The sequence below is a fragment of the Solanum lycopersicum genome, chromosome 5 (assembly GCF_036512215.1).
Source record: "Solanum lycopersicum chromosome 5, SLM_r2.1".
NCBI classification, from domain to species: domain Eukaryota; kingdom Viridiplantae; phylum Streptophyta; class Magnoliopsida; order Solanales; family Solanaceae; genus Solanum; species Solanum lycopersicum.
This window is the reverse complement of record NC_090804.1, coordinates 1,801,710-1,828,571: the sequence shown is the minus strand read 5'-3', so window position 1 is coordinate 1,828,571 and position 26,862 is coordinate 1,801,710. Positions and strand designations below refer to the sequence as shown.

Sequence of the window (26,862 nt, the reverse complement as noted above, 5' to 3'; positions counted from 1 at the left end):
TTATAGCCAAACGCCTCGAAAGAGTTTTGAAATTTGCGATTTAAGATATTTCTTGACGAGTGATTATAAATCACTTTATTAAGAATAAAACGAAATTCTAAAAGCAAATTATCTTCAATTATAGATTAGATTAACAAAAGAGTTTAATATTATCCTGCTTTATATCATTTTGGTTCTAAACTTCCCTTTTCTTTTCTTGACTAAATAAACTATTGTAAGGTGTCTAATAAAATTGGATGGACATTGGACTCATGTGTTTATTTGGACTCACATATATGTTACAACAAGAAAAGTTTTATGTGGGGGAAGCTTTTTGGATTGTGTATTTTGTAGTGCATTTTCGAAGGGTCCAACACAGATTCGACAACAGTTTTGAAAACTCTAGAGCAACATAGTCTCAAACACTCAACACACAAAATTAGAAACATCAGGTGGTTGGTATCAGGTCCTTGATTTGTTATGCCACTAGGCTTACATTTACGAAGAGTGTTAACATGTAGTTGTCACTAGTAATTGCTTCTAAAAAACATATTCAGCGGCAATTGAACTATTATTACCGTTGATTAATGCCGCTAAAGATGATTTTTTTGTGTAGTGAATACATCATTATCAATGTATATAGAAAGTAAAGAGGAAAAACCATAACCAGAAGAATTGGGTGAGACAACTTAATTTGACTTGTTGAGCCATTTTTCATTGAAGAGATGATATGATGGATCCCAATACAAATAATAACAGTATGTGAAGGAAAATTGTTGTACTAAATCCGTCCTGTCCTAGCCTTGGTGGACAGAGTTACCTGGTACATGTTGTTAGTGGGAGGTGCCAGGTACCCCGTGGAATTAGTCGAGGTGCAAAGAAAGAAAAAGGACTTCTCTTTCTCTTCTCCATTTCTGTTCTATCCATAACGGGTTGTACTGATCGCCTCAAAACTTCAACAGAATTTGATATCAGCTTGATGAGCTCATAGAGTTTTTAAGACTTCTAAGGATACTCCACATGAACGTCGAAATAATGAATAGTATTATGCCGGTTATAATGGCATACTTGAGTCCAAGATTCACCAACAAGTTCACTAGAAGGCCAGCCAAGACAACACCAACAAAGTTTGCTGAAACAGCAGACCAGAAAGGCATGTCGAGCACAGAAGCTATAATGGCTCCTGTCCAAGCTCCGGTTCCAGGAAACGGAACTGCCACAAAGAGCATTAAACCAAGCCATTGAAACTCTTTCACAGGACCTGCCTTGTCTTTGGCCCTCTCAAATAACAAATCCAAAAGCTTCGATGCAGATTTGTTCGTTCCAGCAAGGAAAATTGCTAACTTCTTTAAGTAGAGCACAATGAAGGGGACCGGAACCATGTTCCTACAGATTGAGCACCAGTTCTTGATCATTAGCAAACAGAAAATAAGACACACTCCAAGTGCTACCATTTCCACTCATGTCAGGTTAACATGGTCAGTATAGCTTCTGAAGTCTAACTAATGTAAAACAATGGCTATAGAGCTTGTTTGATAGTTACTTAGGGTTTGTTTGGTAGAATGTATAGACGAGTATTCATAGAGTATAATTAGTAATGCTGAGATTATTTCTTATCGGTGTATTGATTGAAGTTTTGTCTTTAACCATACATAACCATGAATTAGTAACTCTTGTATTGCTAATATCATGATTTACTATGTATTAGTTATACACCCTATAATACTGGATATGTGGATGGGATGTATAACTAATACATGTTATACACCCCACAACTAATACAGGTATTGTTTTCTCTAATACATCCTACCAAACGACCCCTCAGTCATTGGGACACATTCTTCACCTTCATGTTTTTCACAGGCATCAAACTTCCAAAAATTATGTTCTCGTCAATGCAACAACAACTTGATTATCAGGTGACAATAGTCAAATCGGATTCAATTGTCAACTGTCCCTATAGAAAACAGGATTGACCAACAAGTCTCAAGGAACTAAAGTTACATCTCTTTTCAAGAATTAGCTACTCATCAAAACACTACCTTTCACTCTCATATAAAGATTATAGCTTCTGAAGTCTAAACTACCAAAAAACAATCATTAATAGACATCATTTTCACAGTAATTGATACTCCAATTACCAGTAAATAACAACTCGATCTTGCTTGTATATACATTTTTAAATAACATCTGAAGTACCAGTAGCCATATTCAAAGTTACAGCACGACAATACTCCTTTTAATTGCAAGCAACATATTTCATGCTGCATAGTTCATAAAACACACTTGAACTTGGCCTGAGTTAGCAAGTAAATACTCCAACTTTCAGTATAGACATCTAGACACCTCAATTCGTTTCCACCCTCAATCGAATACTCCAACATACAAAATGACCATCTATACACCTCCAATATGTACGTGCCACATCAACATCGATTGTCCACAAGACACAATGGGAACGAGTTGGATTGTTTAGTTATCAGTCGAGACTATATATGCACTTTCAAAATTGGAGTGCTACTTGCCAGTTGAGACCAAGTTCGAGCGTATGTTTATTATGTCTAATTCAAACTACAGAACAGCAAGTAAAAGAATACTTCCGAGGATGAAACAAAACATTCAATTCAAGGACTGTAGCAAAATGCAATCTTCCATTCAAATTACTGAATTTAAAGAGAAACTGAAAAACTTACCCAAGAACAGATAAAACAGTCAACACACTAGGCTTAAGTTGTAACCAATAACCAACAGGAATTGCCCCACGAAGCTCAATAACAGGAAGTGTAGCTAAAGCAAACACAACAGCCTCATCAGGCCATCCTGAACTCCTCAAAGCATTAGCAACTTTTACACCAAAACCTGAAGCCCGAATAGAGTCAGCAGCAGCAGCTTTAGCATCCCCAGAAACTGCAAACAAACCAACAGACACAGACGCCCATAACAACACCCAAAACAAGAATTTCAATGGTTTTTCATCATTAGCCAGTAAACCCTCTTCTTCTTCAATTACTTCAAGAAAACTATCAGAAGAAGAAGCTCTAATTAACCTTTGAACACGACCCAGATGGCTAAAAGTTTGTAATATTGGAAAAGATTGAGTCTTTAATTGAATTTTTGGATTTTGATGCAAGAAAGAATGAATCTTGGGGAATGAGAAAGATGGGTTAGTGTTTCTATAAGAGAAAGTCCATAGCTGTGGAGAGTGGGATAAAGAAATAGCCATTTTGGGATGAAAAATGTACTGTAAAGTGTAAAATACAGAGATTTTAGCTCATTTCTTTACACTATTGAGGTGCATTTTCATGGTGAATAATGAACAAAAGGAGGAGAATTTAGGATTTGGTATTTTGATAGGGTTTTGAAGATTTTAAGCATAGGAAATATCATTAGGGGGGAGTAAACTATGTACAATCGATTTTTTTTTTTACGGAATTAATATTTTAAAAAGTCGCTCAATTAATTTAATTATTTTAATATTTTTTTTTGGATGTTCACATGATATTCATTAGGACAAAAGAGTTTACATAAATCTACTTGATAATCTATGTAATGTATATATTGATTTAGAGTCTAGTAGTCAACTCATTTTTGTGCCCCCTAATAAGCTAACATCAACAATTATTGAAGAAACAATTAGTACAAAATTTTTTAAGTAAAGGGTTATACTAGATGAGTGTCTCCCCTATGAGATACACCTATTTTTTTTTTTGTCTATGAAGAAGAAGAATGATTTTAGGAGTATGTATATTATTTATCTATTAAGTTTATATATATTCATGTTGTGATTATATTAAATTTGAATTTACTTTTAAAAAAAATTCAAGTTGATGTAGGTCTTTTTTAAAAAATAACTTTGTATTTATAACTCAAATTCAAAATATTTAGTTGAAAATGAATGAATTTATCACGCGAATATAATTTTTGTTAATTTTAAAAAATCTCACCAACCAAAACTCAAGAACACTTAAAATGTTAAAAAAAGAAACACAAATCATCTTAATTAGTCAAATTCAAATCTTAAATACATTCTTTTTAAGATTTAAATATGTATCTAAATTTTCTTAATGTATAAATTTATATTTAAAATTTAAATTTAATAATCTCAATAAAAACAAATGAACTTCAACTGTTAATAATATATCTTTATTTAAAATAACCTTTATAGTTATACACAACTTTTACCATAAATAATCAAATATTCCATGAATCTAAATAAATCTATACTATTTCAGCATTTTTTAGGTTTCTAACGTAATTTCCTTTTTAATTTATTTCAAAAAAACTCGACAAGCTTATTTAATACAATTTACATCTTTAATATGATTTACGAATCGTACGAAAGAATAAATAGTCGAAGACTCCAAAAGCGATTAGAACCCAAAATCATGGGCCGCAAGAGAGAGAGAAGCCACTTCAATCGCCACGCACCGTACTCCTTCCCCAAGCGCCGCCGTCCAACACCGATCACCGACGATCCATTGCCGGTGCCGGAAGACAACTCATCGACCAACAAGCAACAGCCGGCTACTGTGGTGGTTATTGGTGTTCCTTCTGAATGCTCTGTGCTCGACATTAAATCTCGTTTTGAGATTTACGGATCCATCTCTCGAACTCGTATGGACCCTAATGGTCTTGCTCATATCACTTACCGTTCTAATGATTTTGCTCAATCTGCTGTTGAAGCTGCCGAAGATTCATCTTTTCCCATTACTCTCCACTCCAAGCCTGTACGTCCCTTTCTCCTCTTTTTTTCTAATATCTTCTAATTGTGGAAATTTGTGTCAAGTTTGCTTCTTTTTGTGTTAATTTCACCTGGGTCTGTTAGATGTTTGCAAAATTGAGTCTTTGTTTGCAAATTTGAGTTTTTGAATTTGTTATTTATTGGCATCTTAGGGTGTGCCTAGTGGTCATTAATGTAGTTGAGAGCGGTGAGATCTTAGGTTCAAATCTCAGCATGGAGATAATAAAAACTAGGTGGTTGGTTCATCGTCCTAGCTTTGGTGAGCAGAGTTAACCGGTAGTAGTGATTGTTTCCATCAGTCCTAGCTTTGGTGGACAAAGTTACCTAGTAGTGGGAAGTGACAAGTATCCGTATGAAAGTTGGTAGTGGGAAGTGACAAGTATCCGTATGAAAGTTGCTAGTGGAAGGTGGCACGTATCCCGTGTGAAAGTTACTAGTGGAAGGTGGCACGTATCCCATGTGAAAGTTGCTAATGGGAGGTGGCAAGTATCCCGTGTGAAATTAGTCAGCCGGATATCACGGTCATAAAAAAGTTGTCATTTTTGGAATTTGAAATTGAATTTGGACATAATTTTCTTGGGAAAAAATTGAAGTTATGTGAGTGGAAGTCTCAAAAATTCAAAAATTTGGGAACTTGAAATAGTTGAAGATTAGATTATAGTTTCATGATCAAACGGATATTTGAAGATAAAATTTCAAAAACTAGTCCCAAAATCTATGGTCAAACGCTAGCTAAATTCTTGGTCATAGCTCGGCCAAGAATTTTGGCATGTGGGTGTTACTTTAGCTGGTATAATTGATTTAAATTATATAGATGGGCAATGTAAGGTTGTAGCATGTATACACAGACAATCTATATAATTTTTGCACAATCAAGGTAGAGTAACACATTGTAGCATGTTAAATTCCATCCAAGATGTATTTTTTAAAGTAAAATTAAGAGCTCATGTATTGCGGCATTACTTTTGTTGGGGATGACAGGTTCAGGTAATATGGGCAACTGACCATGCATCGCAGTGGAAAGAAGGTGTGATGAGAAAGGATGAACTATCCACATCAACGGTTGCATCAAAGCTAGTTAAAGCAGAAGTGCCACTAAGTAGGCACGGAAGAAGTAATCGACTGGGATCAGCAATTGTGAACCCCAGAGATGAGGATAATGATAATGCTGGCGGTAATGTTCGTGCACATGTTAGTACAAGGCTGGTTGAGCCTTACAAGGGTAGGGAAATCGTTGCCTATGATGATATTTTGTAACTTATGGTCGTTGTTTGAGGGATTGCCTCACTTGTAACATTAGCTATATGGCTTTAGGTAAATGTTGAGTTTTTATTGCAGATTAGTTGGGTGAGTTCAGTTCTAGTTCTTCTTTCAATAAGGTTCCTATCTTGTTTGTTTTTCTTCTCTGTGGAATACTAGCACTAAAAAACGATCATGTACGTAAATTGTTTTTTTTTTCATTTGAGTATGTAATTCATGTAGGCTTCTCTCTTAGCAAATAAGATGCTGGTCCTTGATTTTGTTGAGAAGATAGATGTTTCTACACTTTAGTTCCTCAATACTTGTACTTGCAGCATACTGCGTGGAAGAAGTTTGCTGCGTTGATGAGTTTTCACATTACATTTTTAGGCTTCTCCTACACAAAGGGGTATGTAGAAGAATCTTCTTTTTCTGATGGCTTTTAGCTTGTGTAATATATAGAAGGCAGCCACATAATCTTGTTGAGCTAATTCACCCTGTGTTAACTATCTTTTCTGGTAAGTACTGATGACACATTTGAAACCTTCTTGTTGACTGTTTTGGAGACATGTATGGGTTATGAGAGTTGAGCATGATGTCTGTAAATGTTGATCAGATGTTTGTGGATGATGTTATTGTCTCGATTTTGAACAGTTTTTACTAGTAATAATGTATTACATTGATATTGAGTGGTTAGAGAGTTGGAGCATTGTATTTTGTTCTTTAAAGATGATGCTTGATTACAGGTTTCTTGTAGTTTGGTGTAGGCCTCCTCACCCTGCTTCTTGCTTTGTCGCTAATTTGGTAAATACCTTTCTTATCCATAGGAAGAAATGTCATTTTGTTTCAAGCATAAGTGATTTATAATCTTTCAATGTTTTCTTCCATAAAATCCTGCCGCAGCAGTACCAATTTAGCTGGGAAGGTTCATGCAAGATAACTTGAAAAGAGGAATATTTTACCTTACTGTCTCTGTTCTGCTATAGATTTGCTATTTATGTTTTGCAGAATTTTACATAAGAATGATTTGCACTAACATCAATTAGAAGGTATCACTGTTCATCCTTTGCTCATTAGGTGTGATCGTCGTAAGGCATTCTCTGGGAATGAACTAGAGAATCAGAGTTAAGAAGAGCTTCAAGGTAACTAGTATCAAATCATACTTAACCTGTAAGACATATGAGGTATGTTGCTTGGACTCTTCAAAAATGTCAACGGTGCGTGTTGGATTCGCCAAAAGTAGTGTATTTTTGGAGAATCCAACATGGGTGCGGCATCAAAAGTGAAGACTGAGGGATGACATAGATGTTGATAAACTACTTTTGACCTTGTTGGGAGGATTGTACAGTTAATGGAACTCATGGGCAAGATGTACTTGTATTGATTGTTCTTTTTAGAGATTCACCAGCCAATACGTTTTGAGTTATAGGCCAATCTATGTTTTTAGTGAATGAAATCATCTTGTTTAGAAGTCAAATATGAGCCTCGTAAATATTCATAACTGAATTTGAAATTCTTTCATCTGTTTTGGGATATAATAAATGTACTTGAGGGGATATATCATAGAGAATTCAGAATTATTGACAAAAATCATATCTTTCACATATAACTTTAGAACGTACTTGTACAAAAATTTGTCAAGGTCTAGAAAGTAAACACAACTGTTATCTATGGAGAAAGGAGAAAAAAACAAAACTCTCTACAACAAATAGGTCTAGTGTTGTACCATTTCTCTGCAGCAGTAACAACACAGCATGATGACTAAGAAGTAGTCATCATTCTAAACTGATACGTCGCATCTTGCAGACGAGGTTAGCAGTAGGAAGATCAAGCTGATTCCCAGAATCTGACTTTATAAGATCCTTGAGCTGATCTTTAGGTGTTGAAAAACATGTCTGGAATGTAGCAAGACATGTAGGAATTGGCATTGATAGAGCTGATAGTACATTGCTTAGATACTCGATATCAACAGAGAGTTGTTGTGCTCCACGATCTGTTATATACTGGATCCCTCGAAGCTGTTCCATGTAAAGTGCCGTGGCACCTTCAGCAACCTTTTCAAAAACAGAGGCAAAGGAAATAACTGTGAGAAGAAACACACTTGGAGACGTGGATTCGTAGAAAGAAAAAAGAAAGCACTCTGCAAAAGTAGTTCCTAATCAAAACTCCGCCTCTACATGGTGGTGTTGCTGACCAGGTGGAATAAAGCTCAGTTGATAGCATACTTGTAGGTAAATGCTTAACACTTGATTACAAAATATATAACTAAAACATATATACCTTGAACATCCATTCAGTTGCAAAGTACTGGGCTTCATCAGCATTGGGATCGCTGTTGGAAATATTCTCTACAAGTGGCTCTAGTTGTTGGGGTAACGTAAGGAGATATTCACCAACGCCAGTCACATAAGATTGTGGGTATGAACTGAAGGTTGGGAGGGGCCTTAGACTATGTTCTTCAACAGATGACCATATGGGCAGCCGTGACAGATCATTGAACTGCTGCCGTATTTTTGAAATAAGAACATCGTAAACAAGCTCATTGACTGCGTCTGAGAAAGCTGTAACTCGTTGTGATGCTACTGGAAGTGCATGGAACCTGGGATCTTTAGACTGCAGAAGGCACAAAAAAGACGACGTCAAAGTGAGATCAAATTTTCATTGTAGAAGATTGGCAAGGATGCATTGAAGGAATAGAATTGCTAAGGAACTCAAAAAAAAAAAGCCAAAACTTCCACATATGTGTAACTATTGTGGGAGCCACTGACCTGCTCCAATAAATTAAGAAGCTTCCGAGCCTTTTCAGGAATATCCACCAGTCTCACAGCTGCCACATCCAAGGCAGCTTTTCGAGCCACAGATAATTGCCCATTTCCATCATCATTGACTATATCTGGCTTGTTCTGATCAATACTTGACCCAAAAACTGAGAAAGAGAGGCTTGTACTCAACCTAGCAAGAGTAGCCTTGAGGGAAGCTTCAAAGACTGAAGATCTGCTGGTTAAACAATCAGCAACAGTAAGGATCTGCAATGCACCTTGAACAAATGACCACTCCTCCTCACTTGATGTGAAGTCAACTTTACGTGCATTTGAAGCTGTTTCCCTTCTTTCTGATCCTGCATCTTTCTTTGTACTAATAGCATCCACATCCAGTCCACAAACAGCTCTCAGTGATTTTACATTCTCCTGCAAAGTGGAAATATACTGTAGCATGACATCATCCAGCACGAGAATTAACTCATCCACCTCAGAGCCACCAGTAAAGTTGATGCATCTTTCAACTGCTGCCTCAAGAAGCAAAATGACTTGTGGAATTGACTCTTCCATCCTTCGTACAGTTTCACTAAGTTCAACTCCCTGGACTCCCACAAGAGTAACAGCAGCTCCTCTGAGATCAAGTCCTGCAATCTCACTAGAGAGAACTGCACGCTCCATCTGTCCATATCTAGATCACAAATTTAAAAGCATTTAGGATACACATACTTGATACTGAAAAGCAGATAACCTTGCAATTACGCTCCAGATCCTCCAATGGCACCAGACGAAGTACTTGAAAAACATGCTGAACAGTCTAACAAAACCACCAAAACCACCCAACACGTTATCTTTACATGTAAATAGTCAATACTTCTGATTGTACCAGGATGATGATATTTAAGCAGGAAACCTCAAGTTAATTTACCTACAAGTTGATACTTACAAATTACAACCAGCTCCACCTATGCTTCATCTAGCATAAAGGTCAAGGATGTGAGAGAAAACAGAGTGATGTAATATCGCATATCACAAGATACTGAGTAGTCATTATTCCTAAAAACACTTCCATAAAAGAAATGAAAGAAGAATCAACGGACCCATATTGCTACCCTCATCAAAAGCACTAAATTTTGCAACTCAGTCACCTAGAAGAGAACGAACTTCTCCAACTCAATAATCTCCAACTTGAAAGGACTACGGCTATGTATACAACTTACGTGATGATGATATTCAACTCAATAATACAAGACTTGAAAGGACTAAGGCTATATATACTACTTACATGATGATGGTACTCAACTCAATCACACCACAAAAATGCGTTTCAATCAAATAAAAGACCTTCGCATGAGAGCCAGTGTACTGCTCCTCAAGAGAAAGCACCAAGAAAAATGAAAAGAAAAAAATTGGTATCTGGACAAGGGGATGCCATATGCAGCAGGAAAAAAATGTGAATTTGAGAAGTCAAAAGGGATAAACAAGAATATTTGCTTTTTGTATGCTTACCGCCTTTTGAAAAATTCATAAGGAAGGTACACTGCCTTCAGAGCATCCAGAAAAACTTGAGGATCGGCATCTGAAAACAGGTGTTGAATGTTCCTAGCAAAGCTCCCTGTTGTATTATGAAGTTCAATAAGGGCTTCCAAATGTTTAGTCTGAATCTTGGCACCTTTTGGCAAATCTCCATTTGAAATGTCAATTATACCTGAAAGTCAATGCAAAATCTGAGGCAGAATGGATGGAAAACATCCAAGAACTTTGTTATCCAGGTATAGCGATAGTGACATCCAAAAACAACAAAATAGGGAAATTAGAGCTGAATCTTGCATGCATAAATTGGTGATAGTGACATCCATGGTTGATTTGCACGCTCAAAACTTCAATTTCAACAATCCATGTATATGACTAGTTTAAGCCATTTATATGCTTGTGAACTAGTTGGACACCAATTCTTCAGAATGTTTGATGAAACAGAGAAGGCAACATCATAACAGAAAGATCAGAAAACACGATAAACTTATGCTTAGATGAAACTACATGCAACTGTGAAAGAGAACAAGAAGTTATTCAGATCATGGTTCTCAAAAACTCCTAAAGAATAATAAAACCTCACCTTTCGCCAAGGTTTTTGTCTCAGTCACGGCATCCCCAATGGCAAGATTGATCTGTGATGCAAAACTCACACCAATAGTTGACATTGCTTCATTTAGTAGGCTTGGTACAAGAGTTCTGTATTCTTCTGGAAAGGCAAACATACACCTGCAACAAAAATATCTATTGTTCACTAGAGGATCATTAAATGGAGATATCAGGTTGTCTCCTCATTTTTATTACGATTTCAGATATCAATTTTCCACGTGTATTTACTCTAGTTCCTGCCACTTCAAGATACCGTGAGCAATGAGAAGCACACCTAAGCACTTTCATGACTGCAATGAAGTACCACTTAACTGAAATGAAACTCCCAACCTGCAATGCACCTAAGTTTCAGTACTTAGGTGCGCCTGGTGCCTCAAGGAAGCCTTTAAAGACATTGTTTAAACCCTGGACCTCCAGGTTCTTACTCTAACGCCTAAACCCAGCCAACAACTCGTTTTGGGACGTTTATCCATTTCATTATAGTAATCTTTTTATTTCCTAAGTTGTACTCGAATAAGAACCAATATCGAGATGTCAGTCTAGAATATAAGAATGCTTAATCAGTAACCTCAATTAAGACAAAATTAAAAAATCTGAAAGCAAGAGAGCATATGACTTCCAATCTCTAGGAGGAAAACAAAGTAGATTTTTCTTTCTTTTTTCATGAAAAAGTACCAAGTGAGTTAGCTGGCCCGACATAAGTTGGTCCACAGTTCAAAACTCTGGAGAATATAGCTTTCCCTCTACCCTGCTTTTACATAAATTCCAGGCAACTAGTCAGTGGCAGGGTTCTAACCCGTGACATGCGCCCCATTCACACGTCTCACATTGTGTCCTTCCACTGAACCAAAGTCCTAGGCGCAAAACTAAGTAGAATTATCTAAGAAAAAGTTGCAGAAAAGCTATTCGTACCACTTCCACTCCTGTTCAAGATAAAGCAACAATTCATCGTAGAAACTAGTCAGCCAACTTGAGAATGATATCATGGACGGTTGAAAATCCTGAGAATTTGATAGTCTATCCATTTCACTTTTTTCATTGGCAACTTTATTGGCCTGCTGCCTCAAGTCAAAATCTTCCCAAAGCCGCTTTATTGGCTTAAGGTGGACCATGGTGTAGTGCATCTCTAACGACTTGAATCTCCCAATTCTCAGAAGAATCGCACGCATTTCTTGGGCAACATCAACCTACAAAATAGCAACAAGCGTTTATTACAGTTCTCTTAAAGATTTATGATGCAAGAATGCATTCATTTAAAAACATACAATATAACCTTTAGAAAAGGATTACAAAGGAGAAAGAGAGCTAAAGTAACCTTTCGATTGCTTAGAGCATCTGTCAGTCGAGGTTGGACAACTGAGTCTAGTCTGTCTTCTAAAACTTCTAGTTGCCTCCTAATATTGGCAAATTCAGCAACCTGAAATTGCAAAAGACTTAATAAAGCAAGAACTATTTCACTGCACATACCACACACATTGGCATGCTATGTAAAAACAAGCAAGTCGAAACTCACCTCTCCAACGGCAGACAAACAGTGCCTCATATTAGCCAGAGTTTCTGCAGCTCGTGGAAGGTCACCACTAGCAAATACCTCCTCCACTGTTGAGCTTAATTGAGTTAAACCAGCAGCATCCTTCAAACCAGAAAATTCAAGTATTTCGAAGTCATAAAATCAGAAAATTAGCATGAAACTGGAATAATTGCTAGTGTTAAATACAGTGAATGATTTCATCTAGAGTTATGAAAATATTACCTGCAATGTCTCATATGCAGCTTCCATTCTCCGCTTGACCGTATCAACTTTTGCTAATGTAGCTACAGATTCAGCAGATGATCCCTCAGCCTGTGCAAAGGAATCAAAGTTATGAGATAGGAAATGTGTCATTGCTTTAATTTCAGTGAAGCAAATGATGCAATAACAGAAAATGTAAAAATGTAGGGGAAAGAGAGAGAACTTTTTTAAGTTTTTGGAGGATGGCAGAGAGAGAGGAGCGAAGGGAGAGAGCATCGTCACGAAGGCGGATGACATCTCGATTAGCGCGGGGGACACGGAGGAGTGCGGCGGAGCTTTGCTCCTCCAGGGAAGCGGCGATCTCTTCAGACACCATCTGAAGCTTCATTTCCAGATCTATCAAGTGTTTGTCCAGTGGATCCTGTGGATGCCGTGACTGGCACGCTGAGTTTATCCATTTTTTCGGATCAAATTTCTCGTCGGAGAAGGAACTCAGATCCACCATCATCGTTGCCGCCGATCACTGGTAATCGCCTTTGCTTTGCTTAGACAACGTCTCAAACCACCACATTTAGGACCTGTTTGGAAAGTGAATTTTTTTGCTTTGAATTTCTGTTATATTTGTTTCACTAATATTTTACCTTGCGAGTTATTTATTTTTATTTAACTTTTAATAAATTATTTTTTTAACAAATATTCTTATAATTTGATGACATCAATATTTTTATTAAACATATACTTCATGTTCATAAATTTTTATTAAAATTTAATAAATTATTTTCTTATCAAATACTTTTATAATTCGATGATATTAATATTTTGTTAAACGTATATTTCATGTTCATATAAATTATGCACTTTAGATTTTATGATTATTTTAATTAAAATATACTATTTTAAAAAATATTATAAGATTAATTATTTTTAATTTAAACAATTAATTTTTTTTAATTTAATATTATCTTGTGATTCTATAGTGCAATTAAATAGTATATAATTATTGAAAATTCTAAAAAATATTTTTTATTTTGATTAACTAATTAAATTGAAATATATTCGGATTTAATAATATAAGTGATATATTATCTCTAAATCCTATTCAAATTTAGAGAGTTTCAACACTTTTCGCTTTATTTTATGTTTCTATAAGAATTCGATTGCAGATAAATTAAGTTTAGTTATTTAAATATTGAGATATTTTTAAGGATATCGATAATTTAAAAATAAAATTAATAATTAGTTTTTAGGTAGAAAGAAACTTCTATTTGATAAAATTTAAAATTAAATATAGATTTACAAATAATTCTCTCTCTTTTTAAGATTATCATAAATCATCTCATTTACTGCAAAATCAAAGTTGATAAAAGTACATGATTGATGGAAGAAACCGAAAGAATTAAAAGCAGAGAAGAAGAAGAAGAAGAAATATGGAGCTGGGGAGCAGGAACAGAGGGACAATTAGGAACAGGAGAACTCCAAGATGAACACAAACCTCAACTCATTCATTCTCTTTCTTCTTTTGGTCCTATTTCTCATATCTCTTGTGGTGGAGCTCATGTCATTGCCCTTACCCCTGGTATGATCTTTTAATCTACTCTCAGAACTTATATTCTTGATGGGGTTTATGGTTTTTCAGTAAAGATGACATCTTTTTTCGTGTGAGATTCGAATTTGTGTATTTATGTGGTTTTTACTTGATGGGGTTTGAGTTTTCTTTTTTTGGTTTGGGATTAGGAGGAGGGGAAATAATTACAGGATGGAGAATCGAATTCTTATCGATATGATGAATGTTCATGTATACAACTAACTGAGCTACTAAGATTTCTCGTGTTTTAAGGTTTTGCAGTAAAGTTGACACCTTTTTTGTGTGAGATTCAATCTGTGTATTTTCTACTTGATAGGGTTTAAGTTTTATTTTGGAGGGTGGGGTTAGGAGAAGGGAAAATGGGGAAAGAAATACATAGTAGAGAATCGAACCCTTACCAACAAGGTGAAAGTTCATGTATCCAACTAATTGAGCTACTAAGATATAGCAGGGTTTAAGGTTTTGGAGTTAAGTTGATACCTTTTTCATGTGAGATTTCATGAAAATATATTGACTTTTTAAAGAAGGAAAAATGAAAACTTTGACAGTGTCTCGCGGTTAAGATGACACCTTTTCGGTGTGAGATTCAAATTCAATGGGACGAAAGAATGAAAACATTGATAGGGTTTCGCAGTAAGGACGACGCAGTATTTGGAGTTGAGCTTCAATCGAAATATTATATCAGAAAAAAGTAAGAAGAGATCTTGATGGGGTTCTGAAGTAAAAATGGTACCATCTTGATGTGAGCATCAATGGAAATATTGTGACTTATTTGTTTTAATAAAAAGGAAAATACTTGATGGTGTTTAGATGAACTTCCACAGAAAGAGAAACAGAAAAAGAACAAGCTTGTTGGGTAAAGATATCATCTTTGGTGTGAGATTCAGTAGAAAGATTTTTACTTTTCAAAGTAAAAACATTTTTGTTGGGGGTTTTGCAGGTGGAAGAGTGCTAACTTGGGGGAGAGGTACTTCAGGTCAGTTGGGACATGGGGAGATGGTTAACTGCTTACACCCAAAGTCAGTAGAGTATTTGGAAGGTATCTTCATTACACATGCTTCTGCTGGATGGAATCACTCAGGATTTGTTTCAGGTTTCATTCTCTCTGCTTCAGCTATCAATCTAATGTGATATTTGGATTGTTATTTTTCGTGCTATCACTTTTTTGGTTCCAAAATACTTTATTTCAAGTTACTCAGTTGGTCGTATTTGAATATTATTAATTATATTGTAATTGGAAGTCCATGCATTGAGATTCCAATTATGTTTCATGAGATTTCAGTTATGTTTTCCTATGTTTTCTCCACTGTCGTAATTCCTTTTTCAAAACTACTTTGATTTATTTCACTTGAGCCGAGGGTCTTTTGGAACTGATGTGGGATTACATTGGATATGTTGTTGTTGTTGAGCTTCCCAAGTTAAAGTTAACTCCTTCACGCTTAGGGTACATTGAAATGTGCAGATACTACAGCAGAAATTTGTATATCCTTGTTCGAAGCCATCTTTGTGCACTAGGTTACTCGTAAAGGTCTTTTCCTGATGATACTGAAAGCTTTTGGGAAACAGATGATATGAAATTTTCCGTCACCATTAATAGGAAAAAAAAGATGATATGAACTTTTGAAACTACTTGTTGGTTTAGTATATTCCTGAATGTTTTATGTTCTCTTGCTGCAATTTGAAGAATTGTGGTATATCACTGGAGAAATCTTGTTTAATTGATTACCTGTTTTAATTTGCCTTTGAGTGTAAATGTTCTACAATTACCAGATACTGGTTACGTATTCACTTGTGGAGATGGTTCATTTGGTCAGCTTGGGCATGAGGATTATATCTCAAGATGTTCTCCTGCACAAGTGTTGCACTTCAAGGCTAGGCATGTCGAGCAAATTGCTTGTGGTATGCGTCATTCACTTGTATTACTAAAAGGTAAAGCAGGCTGAGTATTGCACTTTTTGTCTATCCGGTTATATTAACATTGTAACACTGTTGCTGCTTTCGGAGAACGCTGTGTGCTGGATCTCTGTTCTCATTTGTATAACTGGCCATAGTTTTGTCATATTCCATAATAGTGTGATAGTGCTTTGAAGCTTCTCTTAAAACTCTCGCTAATCACTATATGGGTTATTGCCATGAGCTTGAAATGAAATCAAATTGTTTTGAGTTGTGACTAGTCACAGCAATCAGGCCTTTTAACATTAGAACTCCAGATATTACTGCATGGTTGCCAATAGTTTCTTTATTCTCATTGTGACAACAAAACTACAATTAATTCAGTGTGAAATTCTGCGTTCTCTCTTACAGTTGTGGAAAACGGAGTTCTTTAGCTACTTCTCTACTAAAATTAACATCTGATCTGCACCATCATATCATTAAGCTGGTTTTATGAGATATGTCACAAATATCATAATCCAGTAAGAATAATATAAATGAATTCTGTGTGTCATAGTTAACGACACAATTCAAGAACAGATTACTCGTTATCGTACATTACTTAATAATTTCTATATATCTGGTCTCATATCAGGCAATCACCTTGTTTGGATAGAAAAAGCAGGTTGATTGCTTGTTCATACACTTTTCACTACATAAGCATGTACATTGAATTTGTTGAAGCTGATTTTTCACTCCAATCAACTTCTTAGGAGATACAGAGGATCTTATATACGGATTTGGTTCCGGAAAACGTGGTCAACTTGGTATATCTGATGACAAACTGAAGTCAGTTAGCACTCCTCAGGTTACTTTGGGTTTTGAAAATGTCAAAATCAGGAGTGTCACTGCAAATGGAGATCACAGCGCAGCAATATCCAGTAAGTTTTAAGTGCTCTTATGTAATCTAATACAAATGATACTGGTCCAACCTCTATCTGGTCTCAGCATTCGCTACTTGGTGGTTGTAGCTTCGTCCCGTTAATAAATGATAATCTTATCAAGTTGGTAATACTGTCACCTGTTATATATTGCTAAGTTTTTTTACCTTTTTTTAAAAAAGTGAATGGACATTTATATATATGGGGAAGATCATTTCATGGAGCCCCAGATGTGTATACTCCCCGCCGTGTTACTGCAGACTTATTATTCAGCCAAGTCGCTTTAGGGTGGAACCATGCTCTTGTATTGACAGGTATGTTAGGCTTTAGATCTCAATTATTACCAACTTAATAATACATGAAGGGAATATTACAAGGTATATAAAAATATAATATGTCCTCTTTTACCATTTTCATAGGTGATGGGGAAGTATACATGCTTGGCAGGTACAATTATAATGTTCCTACCGGTGCTCAAAAAGCCAATGGGATGAATCATATATCTGGTAATGATCTTCAATTACCTTTCTGTGTAAACTTTTGTAAAATTTTACGGATTTTTCGTCTTTTTCTCCTGCTTCTTCAGATTGGATTCTCACAATGGATGGTCTTCTCTCTTAACTTGACTGAATCCTTGTATGAAAGAAGTAGATTACCTCTCTTAATTAAGTTGAAAGGTGAAAATGATGCTAAAAACACTTTAAACTAAACTTCTCATAAAATCATGTGTTTCTATGTGGTCATGAGTTGTCATACTGACCATCCATTTGTAAATCCCTGTTTTGCCCGATACCTGCTTTCTAGCTTGTTTTGGTAATGCATCATTCTGTTGAGGGTCTATCGGAAACAACCTCTCTAACCCACTAAAGTAGTGGTAAGGTTTGGGTACATCCTATCTTCCTCAGTCCCCACTTATGGAACTACACCGAAATGTTGTTGTTGTTCTTTTGCCCGATTAATTGACCTCTATAAGTAATAAACATATAAGAGAAACAAAAATACTCATGCGAAGCAGCACTCTGGTGGCTTTTTCGCTATATGCTTTGGCACCAAACTACAGAACAGTACTGGCTGCTGTATTTCATCAAATGCAATGACATTAAAAGAGGGGAAAAGTAGTTTTCCAAATATATGATGGAAAGAATATCAGATTCATTCAGAAGCTCAATAGAAGAGCTAAGGTTACCTGTGTCTAGTTAATATTTGAAGAGGAAAAAACATTGGAATTTTTAACCTGAAATAGAAAGAATTATTGGTAAAGGACCCCAAATCCCAGCTGAAACAAAATATTCACTATTTCATCCCATCTGTCCTCGCCTTTGTGGATAGAGTTACTTGATACTCGTTGATGGTGGGAGGTGACAAGTATCCCGTGGTATCAGTCCAATAATAATTTGGCCAAGTCAACCCTCCTAAACATAATGTGAAACTTCACTTATTGGACGTGAACTTGCAATTCTCACCCACTGAAATGTCTTTTGGAAATGTTGTCAAATTGATAATCTATGATTTTTGCTATTTGATGGTGTATTCAGTCAGCCAATCAGGTCTCAATCACAAACTAGTTGGGATCGGCTATATGAATCTTCCATATCTATTCCATTTGAATAGGTCCGTTTCATTTCACTACCAGTAATAGTTTTTAGGCAAATTCAGGGTCCTCTACATCTAACGCTTATTCTTATCCACACCAACTGTAAGGTAACAACAATTAAGCCTAATTATTTAATGGCTTACTCTATCTGAATTTTCAAATCATATTGTATTAAGTATCTGCCTGTGGCTCCATTTGCACAGAAGATGAAGGTGTCCTGCAAAGAGTCCTCGACTTCAATAGTACAAAGGTTGTCCAAATTGGTGCAGGAGCTGAGCATTCTGCCGTGGTAACAGGTGAGAATCTGATGTTAAAGTTTACACATAACAAACCATCAATTGCATATTCACTTCTGTACTATTTTAACATTTCAACAGATGACGGATCAGTAATGACATGGGGTTGGGGTGAACACGGTCAGCTTGGTTTAGGAGATACAAACGATCAAACTGGCCCTCGTGCTGTAAGTTTACGCAATGAACCATCCAGGAAACCATGTGTTGGTAGAGTTTACTGTGGCAGTGGTTTTACATTTGTTATCAGGACGTATACTGTGAAGTCCAGTTTCTAATATAGCAATGTTCAGGATTTGGAATGTAATTGTTCACTATGTTGCTTATCAAAATAATCAATTGTTGCAAGCAATGTCAATCAATGTACAATCTCTGTATGAAACATTTCTCCTCTAAAATTAGCAATAAACCAGCTGAATACAACAGCATATCTACTGTAATCCCATGAGTGAGGTTGGTAGGTTGTACGCAGACCTTACCTATACCTCCATGGGCTGTTTCGTAGACTCTCGTCTCAAACAAGCCAGCTAAATGTGTACAGTAAATAGATAAGGAAACATGATACAGAAAAGAATATCACTGCCTTGAAAGAATAATTGATCCAAATTTAGCTCAGATATTTTGAACACGTGCTCACTTTATATGGCTGGGGATCAGATTCTATACCAGTTGTGTGGCAAAGAATGGAATGAAACTACAAAATTCAATGATGGAACCTACCATTACAATGTCAATCAGATTCTTTCGTGACATTTGCTGCTTGGGAGTAATTACAAAACAACAACACATAGTATCAAGTTTCTAATCTATCAGTTCCTACAGTAACTTTTCTGCGACTTGCCGTTATGTGACAATGAGAACATTATTTTCATGACCATTGTTGTGAACAACGGGCCTCAAATGATCAACCTTCCATATGCCATCAACAATGAATTTGATCTGCAACAAAAGAATGAGATGATGGCAACGACTTCAAAGTTCAAAATACGATATAATATTTAAAGTATAAGTTCATATATCACATTACAAGGGGTTACACACACCTCATAGATGCCCGGGTACAACTTTAAACTTACAGAAAAAACACCAGTGCGCAATTTCTCCATCTTCCTCTGCAAGTCAATACAACATATCATTCTATTAACCAAGGACAAGAAGCCCATTGAAACTATTACCACAAAATATGTTTTGTTTTTTTGTGAAAGCGGATGTATAGAACTGCAGAGTTTTCAATATTAAGAGATATAAGTGGGTTAAAATACTGTTAAACAAACGACTCTTTGGCTATTGTACAGAATATTGTGTAGTAACTGGGAGAAGCCACATACACTCAAGGACGGCCAGTTGAACACCATTAGCTAGATAATTATATAGTGTATATAGGTTAACTATACTTTTTGTACATATTTATTAAATCCTGAACACCCTTAGTAAAGTTAGTGGTTTTGGCTACTTCCAAATTAAGTTACAGAAACAGATGCTTAACACCAACAACAAAAAATGCTCACGTTTGTACTTTCTAACTATTTGTCAGTAAAATGTTGCCTCCTATTCCTTATTACATATGGGGAAGTAAAATTGAACCTGTGTTGTCCATCCATCAAATGAGCCTGTTAGAAGAACCTCTGAGGCAGAGTTATGCCAAACAATCTGAGTAGTACGAAGAAGCTGTAAAGCTTTGCTAGCACTGTCAATCTTCTTCTGCTTCCTTGCCAACAACTTCTCTGCATCACTGAAAGAATAGGGTGTGAGGATTCAGTATTGGTGGGTATATAGAATAAAATGAATAATAAAGGAATGAGAAATGATACAGACGTCAATGTTAACGCAACTTTTCCCTCCAGTATTGCAAGTTTTGCACGTATGGACCGCAATCTCTTTTGAGCATTTATGACGTCATTCTCCTGGAACTCCCGTGCATCAGAAAGCTTCTGCAAATCACTAGGGGATCTTCCAAGAACCTGAGAAAACAAGATTTCAGTGATATGAGTGTCATCGCGCAAAAATACCAACAGATAGAATGCATATATTTTGGAATTTCAAAGAATTTCCAAATTAAACCGGTGGCAGGTGAAATGAAATTTGCTGTTAGATCATTTTCTATTCTTTGGGAGAGGATGTGGGAGTACAAGGAATAACTACCATCCTATAATGTTATTGAGTTCAAATCCACAGGAAAATCTCTGGTAGGAATAAATTCCCTGTGCTCTGAGAAATACAGTAAGAAAATATCTTGAGGTAGAGCAATACTGAGCAGATTTAAACATTTAACAAAAGTGAGCGACATTGATGGTTTGGGTTGGAAGAATTGCATTACAGCTAGTCAAATCCCCCATGATACAGAATGAAATAGAACATAAAAGCTATAATAGTAGGAAAATTAACATTAAGATGCATGACTAATGAAAGATGCAATTCTGAACAAACAGGAGATGCAGATTTCTACCTCCTTTGAATTGACCTCTAGGCTCTTGGATCTCAGCGAGTTAAGTGTTGAGGATAGCTCAAGCTCTAAATGCTGAAGACGAGTACTTATATCATTATGGTTGTTATATATCCATCTTTCCGGAGTTCCGTAACTATTCTCTTTGACGGTAAATACATCATGTCTTGAAGTTTCAGTTTTACCTCCATTTGGTCTCTTATCAAAATCTACCTCACCAACTGTACATGGAAGGGGTCAAATTGAGGCTACAAACTATGAATATGATTAGATTCAGGGAAGCAAATACCTTCAAACTCGGTGCCTTCGGGGCATGCACGTTGAGTGCTCCATGATCTCCACATATCTGGCGTGTATTGATGGTTAAGCTGACCTGCTGAATCACTTAAACCGCCTTTAGTGGGGCTACTTGTCGTGAGGCTTCCATTTTTTCCCAGGTCAGTCCTGTATGGAGCTCTACCTGTAGTAGTGGTTCCAGAGCTTGTGTCATCAATGTTATCCCTACTTGAATGATTAGCTCCATATCCATATTTGCTAGTATTAATACCAAGAGATGAGATTCTCTCTTTCTCTAATCGGTTCAATATCCCTTCAATCCCTTCAATTGCGCTATCTTCCTCAACCACAGCTTCTCTAATACAAAGGCAAAGGAAAGTAAGATACTAAAGCAATTAACAAAATTTTTACATAAACCCAACGTAATCCACGATGAATGGCAAGTAAATTGGATCACAATAAACACTTGGAAACAAAGAATCCTGCTTATAGCTTCTATTTTTGGCTCAAAGTAAAAGTTTCTCTACTAATAGCAAAATCTTTCAAGTGACAAACACTATTCTTTATCAACAAGAACCAAGATAAACAAATGGACAAAAGAGAGGAAACATGATACGGAACAAGCATAAGCACATTTTGCAGGAGGAACTTCACAGTGGTCTAGCAGAGGAGGAAGTTGGCTAAAAAGAATCCCCAAACAAAAAATCAGAACCAGAATCACTTTCTTGATATTTTTAAACACAGGAAGCACTTAACAAATTTTCAGATAACAACAACATACCCAGTGTAATCACACAAAGTCATAGTGTACGCATACGTTACCACTACTTAGAGTTAGAAAGGTTGTTTCTGATACACCCTCAGCTCGTGAAATGAAACAGTCTATAGGTAAAGAAATAACATAAATGAAGACAGTCATGGCAAAACACTACATCCAATCTGAGAAATCATCCTAAGCAATTGTCATAACAAGATACAACGATAATCAAAGTGTAAGAAAAACACAAACAATAACCAAACTCAAAGGACAACGCACAACGAACTAACCTACCTCCTACACTAATATGTGTCCTCCATAACCACCAATCTAAGGTCATGTCCACGATAAGTTGTAGCAACTGCATGTCATGTCTAATCACCTCTCCACAATATTGCTTTGCTCTATCTCTACCTCTTTTGAAATCATCCCTTGCCAACCTCTCACACCTCCGCACGGGGGCATCCGTGCATCTCCTCTGCACATGCCCAAACCATCTCAGCCTTGATTCCATCATATTCTCCTCTATTGAAGCCACTCCTACCTTGTCCAAATATCTTCATTGCTAATTTTGTCTCTCCTAGTAAGTAGTATGCTCACACATCCACCTAAGCATCCTCATCGCCGACATCTTCTGAAGGTGGAGTTCTATATTGGCTAACACTCCACTCCCATACAACATGACCAGTCTAACCACCGCTTAGTAGAACTTGCCTTAAAATTTTGGTGGCACCTTCTTATCACAGGATTCCAGATACAATAAACAATCCATGATGAATGGCAAACAAATTGAATCACAATAAATACTTAAAAACAAAGAAACCTTCAAATAACTCTATTGGCTCAAAGTAAAAGATTTTGCACTAATAGCAAAATCCTTAGACACACTATTCTTAATCAACAAGAACCAAGATAAACAAATAGAAGAAACACGATAACAACATACCAAGTGAAACCCACAAAGTGAAATCCGGGGAGGATAGAGTGTAAGCATGCCTTACCATTACCTAAAGGGAATGTTTTTGAAAGGCCCTCGACTCAAACAAATCAAAGCAGTAAAAGGAAAAACATGACAGTTAATATCAAAGCAGTGCAGAGCAGATATGCAAGAAACCATAAAAACAATAACGTGCAGTCACCTAAACACAATAGACCACACATAAACAGAAGCACAATTTGCAAAGAGGGAACCTCACAGTGATCTACCAGAGGAGGAAGCTGGCTGAGAAGAATCCCCAGATGAAAAATCAGAACCAGAATCACTTTCTTGATATTTCTCAACTCTCCTTCGTAACTCCTCAATATCAAAATCCATTTCCTCAGCCTCAAAGGGTTCCTCTTCCGAGTCCCAACCAAATGAATACCATCCACCCCTATTCCTAATAGCCTCAATCAAATCAAATCTTCCTGCTTTTTCCAAATCTTTTCTAGTAGGAAATGCATCTGGATTCTGAGACTTCTCCATAAAGGCTAAAATTTCAGCCTCTAACTTCATATCACCTTCACTTTGCGACCCTTCTCCACAACAACAACAACATACACTATGCTCTTCTTTTCCCTTTCTAATTAGCTCAACAAACTTCAAAGAACACATCTTTTTACCCAAAACAAGTTCACAACCCCCAGATTTTCTCCAAAAATCAACTGTTTTTCTTGAGTTTAGGACAAAAATTTTACAAGGGGTAGCAGGTAAACTCAAAAAAGAGCAAAAATTATAAGGTCTTGCAAATTGGGTCAATACCATCGTTCAGGCATTTCTTCAAACAAATGGTGAACAAAACATATCCCAATAAACTCAAAACAAGAAAGAGAACAATGCAGCAGTAGAAGAAACAGCGTAAAATGCAAACAATTGATAGAGTTGATAACAGTGAACAACACAGTTTGTATATTGAAAAAAAAAAACTCTTTCCCCACAGTTCCCAAACAACACTATGTGAGCTACCCAAGATCCCAAGTCTGACCAATATTTTCAAGATTTGGTTTTTCTAAGGGTAAGGCCAATGTCTCTCAGTATAATATGGAGATTGGAGAAGGGAACAAGTGAAAATAACACCTTGACATATAGATTTTTTTTCGTTCGATATTTATATTAGAGTTTCGATTAATCCAAATTTAACTCATATAAGGCTTCATTTGAGGAGAGGCATTTTCTACAAAAGATTTTCTCGATATCCACAACTTGAGCGTTGAAAGAGTTCTAGACCAACACACTACATATTTATATTAGAGTCGGACTAATTCAAATTTAAGTCACATAAAACTCCAGTCGAGGAGAAGCACTTACGGCAAAAGATTTTTTCGAAATTCACAAATCGAGCCTCGAAAAAGTCTGAGACTATCAAAAATAATCTCATCCACTACATCATCGTCTTTAATTGGACTTTGCTATTTATTTGGATTTAGATAGTGGTTAGCTTTATGGTTACTTACTAATTTGGGGAAAATTCTAAAGCACATTTCTTTATTATCTAAAAGGGCTTAGAAAACATTTTTTGAAAAAAAATCTTGCATATATAATGTTATATGGATTATGTTAAAATGTAGCATTAGAAAAATAATTCTTGTTTGGTCATATAAGGGGAAAAAAAAGAGTTTTACACCCTATAACATTATAGAGTTCTAATTATATATTATATAAATATTTTTAAAATAATTACATTGCATAACAAAACTTCTCTTGATTTTCAATTTCAACATTTTTATTTTTTGCAATTTTCTCTCCCTTTTGTCTTATTTATCACACTACTTTAAAATAGAGAAAAAATTGATAATTTTTTATAATTTGTGGGATATTTGTATTTGTTAAAAAAATTTAAACTATATGATTAACTAAATTTCAAACTTTATATCAATGTGATACCATATCACATATATTTAAAATATAAAATATTTAATTTGGATGTTCACAATACATGGGCCCAAAAGATTTGATTTGATCCATCAACTCATTAGCAAGGGCTAAAGGCAAAAGGATGAACCTAATAAGTAGTTCTTTTATAAGAATATTTCTTAATTATTAATTTCAAACTTTTTAATTATTATCTCTGTCCTTTTTATTTGTCCACTTTTAAATTGACACATTTTATAAGAAAATAATTAATGATGTAGTAAATTTACCGTTTTACCCTTATTAATTATGAAGTGGATGAAAAGTTCTACATTTCTCAAAGTAATTAGACATTTATTTGAGGATATACTAAGTAAAAAATAATTAATTAAAGATAACTATAAAAAGAAAAAGTGAGCAAGTAAAAAGAGACACGAAAAGTTTTATATAATCAGTTTAAGATTTTGTAGTCGAGTAGTATTGGTAGCACCAACATGTAATGTTAATATTTGTGTTTCTATCCGATCACGATAAAAATAATGAAAACATTTCTTATGAACTCGTTAAGAATGATTCCAATCCAATTCATGATGAGTACAAGGTTGATTCAAAAGATCTAAGTAAGTCTTAAGTCTCACTATCTATTGACTCGTTAAGTGAAGTTGAAAAAAAAAGCAAATTACAATTTAATAATTTGTCTACCAACTAATAAATGTAAAAATAACAAAGAATTAAATATTTTATTAGCATGCCACCCGAATTTTCTATATAATAATGAAAAACATGTGATTATTAATAATAATAATAATAATAATAATAATAAAATCTTCACCGACATTGCCACAAATAGGTGGAATCACAATCATTGCTTTAAAAAGTAGAAAAATGTACTAATCCTAATATACAATAAAATTTTATATTAGGTATTTTATAAAGTGAATATTTGCGCAATATAAGAAATTACTATTTATTCTAATAATAAATAATAATAATAATCCACAATAATTGAAAGTCTTTAATTTACTTTTTAAAGTAAATATTTGACAACAACAAATTTATCCATTTTACTTATAGACTCCAAAACTAAAAAGGGAAGTTTTATCATCTATATATGTCCATTAGATAGTTAGGAATACAAGTACAGTATATTTTTTTATTTTTTCAACACAAAATGTTTTAAAAAATAGTTATTGGAATTAATAATTTAATGGCAGGGACTTTCCAATTTTGTCTTAATAAGAAATATGTATATTTAACGTAATTTAGTGGATTATTTTCGATGAAATGGCTATTTTTGTTTTTAGTTGTTTCTTGTTTGATAGCAGCTTACATAAAGTGGAATATATTCTTTTTATTTATCTTAGTTTTGATAGATAGAGTTATCTGATAGATGATATTTCGTAAAATTAGTCGAGATACGTGAAAGTTGGCCTGGATATTAAATAATATATATAAACGATGGAATTCATAAATAATCTTTTAAAGTTGGAATTAATTTTTCACTTATACATTTCAATTAGAATTTCGTTGTGTTATTTTGATATTTTTTGTTGACACATTGCGCGCGCTACATCATTTTTTCGTGTGTGAGGATTGGAGAGTGCTTCTTCTTTTTAGTCATATAAAAATATTACTTCCTCCGTTTCCCTATTTCACGTGACATGTTTAAGACCATAAGATTA

General features: G+C 35.3%; 5 protein-coding genes across 6 annotated transcripts; 2 read left to right on the top strand and 3 right to left on the bottom strand.

The window, feature by feature from the left end:
* Positions 1–654: 654 nt before the first annotated feature.
* LOC101255587 (uncharacterized) lies at positions 655–3,505 on the bottom strand. The gene is made up of 2 exons (XM_004238715.5): positions 2,673–3,505; positions 655–1,365 (listed from the first exon to the last, which is right to left on the bottom strand). Exons 1-2 carry the CDS (start codon positions 3,200–3,202, stop codon positions 951–953), a joined length of 945 nt encoding a protein of 314 aa, XP_004238763.1. The 5' UTR covers positions 3,203–3,505; the 3' UTR covers positions 655–950.
* Positions 3,506–4,309: 804 nt separating this feature from the next.
* LOC138337111 (uncharacterized protein At1g27050-like) lies at positions 4,310–6,249 on the top strand. The gene is made up of 2 exons (XM_069297738.1): positions 4,310–4,706; positions 5,702–6,249. The coding sequence occupies exons 1-2, from the start codon at positions 4,365–4,367 to the stop codon at positions 5,975–5,977; spliced, it is 618 nt and encodes a 205-aa protein (XP_069153839.1). The 5' UTR covers positions 4,310–4,364; the 3' UTR covers positions 5,978–6,249.
* A 1,287-nt stretch (positions 6,250–7,536) lies between these two features.
* On the bottom strand, positions 7,537–13,225 carry LOC101255293 (conserved oligomeric Golgi complex subunit 7). Its single transcript, XM_004238714.5, has 10 exons — positions 12,813–13,225; positions 12,611–12,700; positions 12,371–12,490; positions 12,173–12,274; positions 11,770–12,044; positions 10,832–10,977; positions 10,225–10,423; positions 8,728–9,406; positions 8,240–8,572; positions 7,537–8,013 (listed from the first exon to the last, which is right to left on the bottom strand). The coding sequence occupies exons 1-10, from the start codon at positions 13,095–13,097 to the stop codon at positions 7,735–7,737; spliced, it is 2,508 nt and encodes an 835-aa protein (XP_004238762.1). The 5' UTR covers positions 13,098–13,225; the 3' UTR covers positions 7,537–7,734.
* Positions 13,226–13,668: 443 nt separating this feature from the next.
* Positions 13,669–19,256, top strand: LOC101256777 (ultraviolet-B receptor UVR8). 2 transcript variants are annotated; one of them, XM_069297737.1, is made up of 8 exons: positions 13,669–14,165; positions 15,115–15,267; positions 15,945–16,103; positions 16,829–16,987; positions 17,170–17,301; positions 17,407–17,493; positions 18,785–18,877; positions 18,959–19,256. In XM_069297737.1, the coding sequence occupies exons 1-8, from the start codon at positions 13,967–13,969 to the stop codon at positions 19,150–19,152; spliced, it is 1,176 nt and encodes a 391-aa protein (XP_069153838.1). In that variant the 5' UTR covers positions 13,669–13,966; the 3' UTR covers positions 19,153–19,256. The 2 variants fall into 2 exon arrangements, with proteins under 2 accessions (XP_069153838.1, XP_010320657.3); XM_010322355.4 differs by having other exon boundaries at positions 16,820–16,987.
* A 180-nt stretch (positions 19,257–19,436) lies between these two features.
* LOC101254994 (protein PTST homolog 2, chloroplastic) lies at positions 19,437–24,461 on the bottom strand. The gene is made up of 7 exons (XM_004238713.5): positions 23,547–24,461; positions 21,607–21,950; positions 21,321–21,538; positions 20,690–20,835; positions 20,459–20,606; positions 19,918–19,986; positions 19,437–19,813 (listed from the first exon to the last, which is right to left on the bottom strand). Exons 1-7 carry the CDS (start codon positions 24,092–24,094, stop codon positions 19,718–19,720), a joined length of 1,569 nt encoding a protein of 522 aa, XP_004238761.1. The 5' UTR covers positions 24,095–24,461; the 3' UTR covers positions 19,437–19,717.
* Positions 24,462–26,862: the final 2,401 nt, after the last annotated feature.